At 51.2% G+C, this 10,000-nt stretch overlaps 3 protein-coding genes across 4 annotated transcripts in view; 2 read left to right on the top strand and 1 right to left on the bottom strand.

Annotated features, from left to right (window-relative positions):
* LOC126578241 (fringe glycosyltransferase) overlaps window positions 1-6,118 on the top strand; it is a 104,261-nt gene extending 98,143 nt beyond the window's left edge. The window contains exons 6-8 of the mRNA XM_050240597.1: window positions 4,441-4,621; window positions 4,711-4,805; window positions 4,885-6,118. Of these exons, the coding sequence (XP_050096554.1) occupies window positions 4,441-4,621; window positions 4,711-4,805; window positions 4,885-5,037 (429 nt within the window). The 3' untranslated portion in view covers window positions 5,038-6,118. The remainder of the gene's footprint in view (window positions 1-4,440; window positions 4,622-4,710; window positions 4,806-4,884) is intronic.
* Window positions 6,119-6,332: 214 nt separating this feature from the next.
* Window positions 6,333-8,318, bottom strand: LOC126578239 (uncharacterized). The gene is made up of 3 exons (XM_050240594.1): window positions 8,142-8,318; window positions 6,804-8,060; window positions 6,333-6,716 (listed from the first exon to the last, which is right to left on the bottom strand). Exons 1-3 carry the CDS (start codon window positions 8,234-8,236, stop codon window positions 6,416-6,418), a joined length of 1,653 nt encoding a protein of 550 aa, XP_050096551.1. The 5' UTR covers window positions 8,237-8,318; the 3' UTR covers window positions 6,333-6,415.
* Window positions 8,319-8,582: 264 nt separating this feature from the next.
* The window catches only part of LOC126578240 (uncharacterized), a 2,033-nt gene continuing 615 nt past the window's right edge, over window positions 8,583-10,000 (top strand). Inside the window, exons 1-3 of one of the 2 annotated variants that reach the window (XM_050240596.1) lie at window positions 8,583-8,801; window positions 8,864-9,097; window positions 9,240-10,000. The exon at window positions 9,240-10,000 is cut by the window's right edge and continues 615 nt beyond it. In XM_050240596.1, the coding sequence (XP_050096553.1) occupies window positions 9,061-9,097; window positions 9,240-10,000 (798 nt within the window). In that variant the 5' untranslated portion in view covers window positions 8,583-8,801; window positions 8,864-9,060. Of the gene's footprint in view, window positions 8,802-8,863 lie in introns of both variants that reach the window. The other variant, XM_050240595.1, reaches the window with a different exon arrangement.

Below are 10,000 nucleotides of genomic sequence, written 5' to 3'. Positions count from 1 at the left end.
TGCAACTAGCAAGCAACCGGGACTCTATCAAGTCCGCGGTAAGAAACGTTCCATGCTGCTTCTGATGCTGCTCCTCTCCGGTTGTTGATAACTGGAGTTGGAGTTGAGTTTGTGTGCCAAACTGGTGAGGTACCTAGCTAGTTTCACCACACTACCAGAGAGAGAAGGGAGAGAGCGAGCTAACGGATCATCGGATACCTTTGTCGAGCCCTTCCAATCCACACTGGAATGGGGGTGGCAGAACGGTCTGGTCCTCTAGAGATCACCGCAGCAATGAAGTGGCCAATTGATTTTGACGTTTCCGACATCCATCATAATCGCGGCGCGCGCAACAGAAGAAAACAGGAGACACGATGGTCTAAACTGACAGGGCCCGTCGGTTCGCCGTCGTGGCCACCGACTGGCTTTGTTTAGTGGGAGTTAGAGACCCAATTACGCGGAGAGTAAAGCGCGAGCTGGGGTCGAACATCACGGAAGTGGTGGTGGCCGCACGTTTGACGAACACAACGCACGATCGCGATTGGCCGCCGATTGACAGCTTGATTCACCGGGATTCCTCCACCGGATTCCCCTTTTCCTGCGCGAAGGAGTGCCTTTGACTTTCGGGCTCATTATTTCGATTCGCGATCGAATACTCTCGTGGAGCTATACTTGGAGGCCATTCTGTGATCCCCGGCCACCGTTTGCAGGAAGGTAATTGAACGCCAGAGCCTCCGAAAGGAAGCAGATCATTTGTTTGCCTTCCCGCTAGCGGACAGCACACAGCCGATCAATGACGGTCACCGGAAACACACGAAACACGGCCACCGTTCCTCCAGATTGGCCAGCTCCGGGCATGATAAGGATCTCACGAAAAAAAAGTGAGGGAGAGAAGTTTGAAAAGGAAGAAGAAATGGACCTAAATTGCGACGAAAAATTGCCCAAAAAGCCGCCCCGAGGGACCCCGGGGGCCTCGAGTTTTTGGAGATTACATCAATCGAGCGCGAGCGCCCGCGTGCGCGCACCCATTGCCCTTGTCGCACAACACAAATCTCGGCCACAAAGCTGCCCCGGGAGCGGCTGCCGGAAACGAAATGTCAACGTTTTAATGCTTCTCGATGCCACAAACCCGGGGGGGGGGGGGGCTGCTCGGCGCCGAACCAACGGCCATAGGGAGAGTTCAGTTTCCGAACGGGGAGTTGAGATAATTTGTTTTGATCACTGCCACTTGTCGTAGCAGGCGGCACCGTGAGCGGCGGTGAAGAGAACAGACCCGAAAATACAAGTGTCCTCCTCGACCGCTTACAACTGCCTCCGTGCTGCTGCTAATGTGCTATCGGGGACAAGGATCTCCGGGTCGTATGTGCCCCGCGGAATTGGTTGGTTGGGCGCCCGGAATTGATTCATTACTCATTCCACTCAGCTTCCCTCGCGCGGCTGAAGAAACAAGCTAATCCCGGGGACACTTTGTTCGGTCGCTCGGTCACTTGCCATACGTGCCATGATCTTAAACTCTGCAAACACCAAACCTCCCAGCGTAAAGAGAGTGGAACAAAAGATGTACGCGATTACGGCGCGGTCATTTTGCGAATCAGCCAAGGTGGATGCCAAGCAAACGGTTACGAGAGAAACTGCTCCAAGTTATTAATAACCCGGGACGCACCGGTGACTTCGCTCCTTCCGCTGCCGTGACGTGACGCAATGCTTCCGAAAATTGGACTTCCTTTCCTTGCGAGTGCTTCAGGCACTACCGGTCCTGATGCTGTCGCTAAGCTTGGGCTGGTCAACATCAAGCGGATTTCCGTCACCAGAAAGGGCCTGAGGATCCTGAGGCTAGAGACCACTTTGCATACCGACGATCCATGTGGACCTCAACGAAAGCCGGTGGTAGAGTATTCAATTAGGAGCCTACCCTTAACTGGGCCCTCTCCTCCTGGGGAAGATCTCCAAGAGGCTAATTGAGTTCAGAACAATCCATGACGTCCATGACGGTTGCGATGGCAGAGCGAATTCTGGAGCAGGTTCTCCTTCACATCGATTGATTGAAACTATCAATCAAAGCGAGACTGCGCCACCGTAGTCGTCGTCGTCGTCGTCATTGCCATGCTGGTCCCGCGGCAGCCCGGAGGAAACCTCCGTCGATCGCCTTCGACCTCCTTAATCCAATTAAAATCCCTCCAACCGGAGTGGTGCACGCCTGCAGCTGGTTCCAGGGAGGAAAAAGGAAAAAAAAACACCAGCGGGGAAGAAAACGAAGGGAGGTCATTTACATTGGCCACCGGCATGGGCGAAGGGACAAGGGTGATCGCGTCGCTTTGCTTCCGCCACCCCTTCTTCTTCTTCTTCTTGGTCGACCAACCAGCTGACGAACTGTCGACGCGACAGACGCGCGCCCCACTCAAAACGATGAGTGACAGTGTCCGGTGTCGTCGCCAATCAACACGGGCTGCAATCGCACCACGCAACCACCGGAGCGGGCCGGTTCAGGACCGGAAGTGCAGGCGAGCCTCAAAACAATGGCGGAGTATAACGCTACGGGCACCGCTTGCAGTCGACGACCGCCGCGGTTTGCCGCGTGCTTGACACAATTATGCACCCAATTGAAGTAGCCATCGCTCAGCCGATCTGGCAGCACCACAGGTCACCTACTAGGATTAATGCTCTCGGTTGTCGTCGTCCGTGTCGTAAATCAACGTCACGCGGAATCAGAGCGCAGTCAACAAACCATCATGCGCGCCTCACCGCACGATCCGTCGTCGTCCGAGGCAGCATCCGAAAGTGTTCGTTTCTTTGCTCAATATTTGTGTATTTGCCAACGGGCACCTCACCCCCCCCCCCCCCCCCCCCTCTGCACTAACGCTACACTTAAGATGGCCTCGTTATGGCCACCTTCCATTTGACACCGTGGTATTTGGTTTTGGTCCACGCATTGGACAGCTTCCTCCATTGTTTTCTCATTTATTTGTGTTTGATTTCGGTGCGCCTTCTGCGACCACGGACAGACGCGAGAGCTGCACTCCTCTTCGCCAACGATCGAAGGAAGCGAGCGAGCGAGCGAGTGTCTCCGGACAAACAAACAAACAAACAAAGTCATTCCGTGATCCTCGTGGGCTGTGTGCTACGTGAGGTAGCAGCAGCAGCAGCACCAGCAGCAACCGCATCATCATCATAAGCGCAAAATGATGAAGTGAATGATAAATAGGCATCATCGCGGGATTCTTTGGGGTGAGCTGTGGAGACCACAACGTCGTCGTTGTCCACCGTGTACGCAACCTCGATGATGCGCTGCACAATTGCGTTGGTGCTCGCGAAAAAGAAAGCCACAGATCAGCAGGAAAAAGGGGTAGAGGACAAACGACGACGAAGGGGACGAAAATCAAAACAAAAACATAGGGGAGGCTAGGCGGACAAAATAAATAATTCAACGCACGCCACCACACGTGGTGATGGTGCGCCGCGGTTGCTGAACCGGAAGATGATATGGACAAGGGTAAGGAACGGCGCGATGGCCGCTGCCGCGGTACCATACGGATCTGTTGGACCGATAGGGTGGCAAAAGGGGAGCAGGAAGAAGGTGTATGTGGTGCTTTTGTGGGCCAGAAGTGCCGAGCAGTCGCGTCCGAAGTGGTTTCAGTGAGCTACTCGCTGCTTCAAGCCTGGATGCTGCTGCTGCCGTTGGCGGCTTAATGGCACTCCAGACCGGTGGTAGCCCCGCTGTACAGGAGAAGACGCACACGCTCGAGAAGGTCTGGGACTGGGAAAAAAGACTGATGGTCACCGGATTGAGCAGCACGAGATGATGTGCTCTGTACAGTGGATGATGTACGCGCGTATGTACTCCAACGGTGATCGGGGTCATGAATAAAGATCGTCTCCTGAATGAACGATCGATCGATCAAGCGTGTGCACCACATCTTCCGATGGAATGGGATCTCTTCGCGGCAGAAAACAATTCGATTTTTCGGGATTTTCTCCGACGTCGGTGAACTGAATTTCAAATTCCAGATCGCAGTTGATCGCAGTTGGCGCTTGCCACTTGCACCACCAAATATGGGTGGTCGCCGATGGTTTGCTTGCTGCTCGCGAATCTGCACATCGCAGCAAACCCAATTGTAGCTCAAAGGCGCGTTGTTACGAGAGAGAGAACCACAATAGAAGATAGAACTTGCTTCTTTTTAAAAGTGTCCTTGAAACCATTTCTTAATTCCTCATTGTTTTGAGAGATTCGCGGAATGTGTTCGCGTGTGCCAATCGGCCCGTACGGCAACGGACCAGCGCCGTGACCCCAAAAAGGCATGAGGGGCCCCCGGGGGGCCACAGAGTCCTCAATCAGCTTCAATTGATTTGCCCAATCAACTCTCATCAACGCAATGTGCGATGCAGACCAACGGCCATCGTTTGCGCCCTGCTTGTGTCACGTAACGTTGACTAATCGAATGTCGTCTTCTCTTTCTCCCTCAGACCAAATCGTCGACGGAAGTGAACAAAAAGGTGACGTTCTGGTTCGCGACCGGTGGCGCTGGATTCTGCATAAGCCGGGCGCTCGCCCTGAAGATGATGCCGATCGCCGCTAGCGGCAAGTTTGTCGCGATCGGTGATAAGATCCGCTTCCCGGATGATGTGACGATGGGTTTTCTGATCGGTAAGTCCGGCTACGTTTCCCTCGGTTTCCATGGTTACTCGTGCTAATGCTCTTAATCTGTTTTTTTTTCTCTTCTGTGTTCCGTGTAGAGCACATCCTCAAGGTTCCGCTGACCGTGATCGATGCGTTCCATTCGCACCTGGAACCGATGGAGTTCATACGGCCGGAAACGTTCCACGATCAGGTAAGCTCTATCGTCCCATTTGATGGTCTGGATGACGATTTCTAACCGGGCGCAATATCCTTTTTTCCCCTTTCACCAGGTTTCGTTCAGCTATGCCCGGATGCGTAACGAGTGGAACGTCGTGAAGGTGGACGGATTCGATCTGAAGACAGACCCACAGCGTATCTACTCGCTGCACTGCTACCTTTATCCGTTCTTCAGTATCTGCCCCAATTCGATCCGGAGGCGATGAGGAAAGGGAAGCCAAGGTCCAACGGCCGGCAAAGCAAGCAGTTAGAGCCAAATCAAAGGAACCACACTAGGGTATCACCAGGAGAGGAGATACTGGAGAAACAGCAGAGCAGAGCTACCATGCCTATTGTAGACCGCGATGAAAAAAGGGGGCTAGAAAGGATGCTAGGATGGATGTGTGATATAAACAGGAGCAGGAGAGGTCAGGATACAGGAGCACTAACCGTGCATGCGCATCGATCGTCCTTTTTTTTCAAAATACTGTGATCGTTCGGAAATGGGCTCCGAACAGCAGCAGCAGCAGCAGCAGCAGAGAGAGAGGGGAGAAAAGGTCCTCTTTGCGACAGAAACGCAATAGTAATGTTAATTATAATGAATGCTGTAAGAAATGTAAAAAAGTAAACAGGGATAGAATGGATGGTCAACCGAGGACCATCGATAATTCCTTAATTGAATCCGTACAGTCTGGCTCGCAGTACAGTTCCGACGGATCGCTTCATGTTCAGTAACATAGTAGCTGCGTCGATAGGGATCGTTAGGGACTATCGCAGGGACTATCGACTAGTGCCCCAACTGCCCCAACCAACCAGAGGAACGCGGTAGGGTAGCTAACGGTAGTAAGCAATAGAAGGCACAGGTATAGGTAGCAGGCCTTGTAGTAGCAGCAGCAGCAGCAGATGGCATTGTCGTCATGGTTACTACTCAGCAACGTCATAGCATACGGGATAGCCGGTCGCGTTGAGCAGGCGGTGATACTGTCGTGGCCGCACCGACCGTCTATCAGTCTAGTCTCTTTGTGTGCGTGGTGTAGCAGCAATACGAAGGATACGTTCCCTCTCTCCTCCCAATTCCCGATCCGCTTGCGCTCATGCAACACGGAAAAAGAAGGAAGATCGAACACATAGCTAGTAAACCTACTTCGTGTACATATGTCACCACTAAGTGTAAGCGAGCAAGCGAATACGATTGTAAGTTGTTAATTTGTGCGCCTGTAGCGGAAGCCCCTGTGTTGTTGGCGTACGCGAGCGCTTGTGTATTGTTCAAAACAAGTTTCTGTGTAAAAATTGTAATAAAAAGTGATATGACAAATCTAGAACCTCGGTCACACTATGATACTAAGATTTCTCTAAGTAAGACCTTTTTAATAGCGTCAATGAAGCTTGGATCGGCAAAGCAAGCCAAGCGATCACAGTAACCTTAGTAACCGAAATTCAAAGAACCTCACAAATATTTATGAATGCTCCAACGGAGTTTCTCTTCACCCAAATCCCGCCACAAAAAAGGGACTATGGAGTATCTGCTAATTGTATGCGGAATATATATTTCATTCGGTTCGCCCTTTCCATGCACGCCACCAACTGGATTGCTGGACGCTTCGATCAGGCTTTACACAAGCCGTCACGTCGTGTAATTCCTAGCGGATACTCATCCCAGTCAAGCCCCTCATCCGGTGCCTCCCATAGTCCACACTTTTTCGTCGTTCGTCCCCGTCCCAACCGTTCGATCACATCCTGAACGGCGTAAGTTTTCGACGCAAGTAGCTGTTCATAGTTCGGCATAGAACCGGCCGTCTGCTGCCCGCCACCTGTCTGCCTCCAAGAGTCGGCATAGATCTCGATCATCGTGCAAAGATGTTGCTGATGAGCGGCCGTCAATGGGGGTTCCACTAGTGTGAACAATCTAAGGAAATGACAAAAAAAACATGCCCACCTTTTAGTAGCGCACCGTTGCTCACCGATAACTCCACTCGGTTGGACTGTATCTTACATCGGTAGAAGTTTCCTCGTGTGCGGGTTGATCGCGTTCAGGTGAGTCTTGAGTTGGCGCCGATCCAATCGCAAACGCCAGGGACAGTCCACGGTGAGACCGAGTATGAGGTGTTGCGGTGCAAGTTTCTGTAACTTCTGCTGGTACCACTCCTGTGCCAGCCGTTCAGCCACAAGCTTCCGTTTTGCTTTACCATTTACCAGCTCCTGGAACGACACCAACCGCTGGGTATGGAGCGTTCGGCAGTACCGCTTGAACTCCTTCAACAGCTGGAACCCGGTTGCGATCTTCACCGTCCAAAAGCTGGCCATCGAACGGTCCTGTTCATCTTCGGTGTCACTCTCCGCCACGGCTAGCAGTCGCTCGAACAGTTCCTGCAAGCAACCGGTCTCGGCGAGCGCTCGGAAGAAAACGCTGTGCAGCTTTCCCCAGTGTCCCTGTCGGTATCGGACCGGATCCTGCATCAGATAGCGACAGTTGGCCATTACTGCGTCGCACACCTTCCGCACACCGGTCAGATTGTGGGCGATGGTGCGCTGATTACGCACGAACTGCGCCAGAAGGTGCTGAGCGATCACACGCAGATTGTCGGTTCCGCGGCGTGTCTCTTCCGCTTGCAGAGCCTTATACTCGGAGTCGGTCAGATCGGAGCGCGTGTGCTGTACAGTGGTGCTCTTTCGTAACAAACCGGCCGTCGCGGCATCATACGCACGCAGGACGGAACAGAACTCGTCGCTTAGTGGGGTCCGTTTGGCGCGGTGCAGCGTTTCATAGGTGACCGGTTGCATGGTGTTCAGTTCCCGCTGCCAGTACGAATCCTTCAACCAGTCCATACAGTACTGGGCCGACCGGCGGAACACATCGATCGCGATCGATACCGATCGGTGGGCACAGAGGTGCCGCAGTTCCACCAGAAACGGCTCGATACCGATACCTCGCACATGCTGGGCTATCGTTCGCTTCCGGTGCTGCTGATACGTTTGCGTTTCCTCGGTAACGTAGTTGACGAAGCGGGTGAAGGCACCGGCATAAATGTTCTTGATTTCGGTCGCATTCGGATCGCCATCGTCACGCTGCATGCGAAGATCGAACAGCTGAGCCTCGAGGACGGTTGCCGTGCAGCGCACGCAAACGGGGACGCTTTTGTTGAGCCGCACCTTCCACACATTCAGCCACTGTAACGCGTCCTCCTTCGCTTCGATATCTTCCGGCCTCGTCGCCTCAAACAGTTGCCGGAACACATGCTCGAACTCGGATCTGTGGCGGGTGGTTAAAACGTGAGAATGTTAAAAGCAAGGCTCTGCTACTCTCTGCTAGTCGGGAGGGGATTCCACTCACTTATCTCGCCAGGCAGAAATGTGTGTCCTGTCCGGTTGCAAAAGATCCACACTACACGCTGGAATCACCGCTTCTGTCGGGCCGCTCTCGTTCATTTTTATTCGCAAAAATCACCGGCAAAAGATAATTCCCACGTTTTTCTCCCCGTTGTTTTTGGTTTACCCATGCGAGGCAGCTGTTTCGCTCCCGTGCGCTGGATGCGTGTGCTTTTTCTATGTTATTTTTCTATGTTATGTTTGAACATAAATTCCACAACAACAACAAAAAAACGATGGGAAATTGGAAATAATTTTATGTATTCTTTCTCAACGTCTGTTTCCGGTAGCTTCGCAGCTACAATTGAATAAAATAATAAATTTGAAACAAAAACAATATTTGAATCAGTAGTTTGTTCCCTGAAGAGTGCGGCGTCAGGCAATAAACCGCCATTTCCTTGCGATTGACTCACGCAAATCTTCGTCGTGCTTTTAAATTTGTGTTCTATTTCAAGTGTTTTGTTGAAAAATGCGATCGAAAAGGAAAGCTAAACGTGTATCCTTTGTCTGCAAACGAAACGGGTCAAATCCAGCAAGACGATTCGTACGAGCCAGACGATCCGCCAAACGACACAAACCATCAGAAAAAAATGAAACGAAAGACATCAACTCTCTACCAGTAGAGGTGAGGAAGGTATTCTAGTGGTGAACCCAAACATTTATGCTCTTGCCTGCACTTCGTTTCAGCTTCTGTGCATGGTGTTTGATCTGCTAAATCTGGAGAGCATCAAGGCCGCGTCTCTTACCTGCCGCAGATGGAACGACATCATCTTTTCTAGCGGATATGGGAGCCGGTTTGTCTTCCAAATGAAATTGGTACAAGATGCTCCTCGTTTGGTATTGAAATACCGCTGGAATAGTCCATTCGATAGAGAAGCGAAACAATGGGAGAATACCCAAGCCGAGAAGGCTTTGCGTATTGTAAGTGGGAGCCAGCGGAGCTATCGCGCCGTACGATGCGAGACAAATAACAACCAGTCTGCTCACAATCCAACGATATTGGCGGCAATTCATCAGAAATTTGGAAGCAATCTAAACACGCTGGACATTGAATTTTTTGCAGATAACATGCTCAGTATTTTTCCATGGATAATCGAAACGATACCGCTGATGCCGCGGCTGGAAACGCTCAAATTAAGTGACGTCTTGCGTAGAACATTGTATCAATCGAAAGATGTACCAACCCTACGAAGCCAAACTCTAAAGCATTTTGTGACGACGGAAAATGTTAACACGTTGGTGGATATGCCGCGGTTGCAATCATTTGATGGTCCATTATTGGTACTTGATCGCCATGACGACAGTCTCCAGCATCTTGCGGTCCCTAGCCTTAAGCATCTTATCATACGCAACGCCAGATTCAGAACGATTGTACAAAGTATCGCACGAGACTGCACAATCATTCGTTTATTGCCACCTATAGAAACTATGATATGGAAAGACGAATTATATAATGCTGAAATGTTTATCGCAATATGTGAATCGTGTACCACGCTGACGGATCTTAGGTTTACTAAGGACATACGCTTGTACGACATGAGCGTTTTGAGTCATCTAGCAAAGCTCTCCAATCTTCGCAGCCTTTCAGTAGGCTATGTGTTAACTCGGTCCCCCATACATTTTGACTTTTCGCAACTGACCACGCTAGAGAAGCTGGCAATAGATGAGTCAGCAGTCGAAACTCTGATCCTTCCCGAATCGTTGAAAAGTCTTCAATTGGTAATCGACAAAGACAACGAACGAACCATGATAGAAGCCATCCTTAGCCGCAGTTTGCAGTTGATAGAACTTGTCGTGTATTGCGTAAACGACGACTCTGGCAAG

Source organism: Anopheles aquasalis, chromosome 3 (assembly GCF_943734665.1).
Source record: "Anopheles aquasalis chromosome 3, idAnoAquaMG_Q_19, whole genome shotgun sequence".
NCBI lineage: Eukaryota > Metazoa > Arthropoda > Insecta > Diptera > Culicidae > Anopheles > Anopheles aquasalis.
Note: the sequence above shows the minus strand (reverse complement) of the source record. Positions and strands in the feature narration are given on the sequence as shown.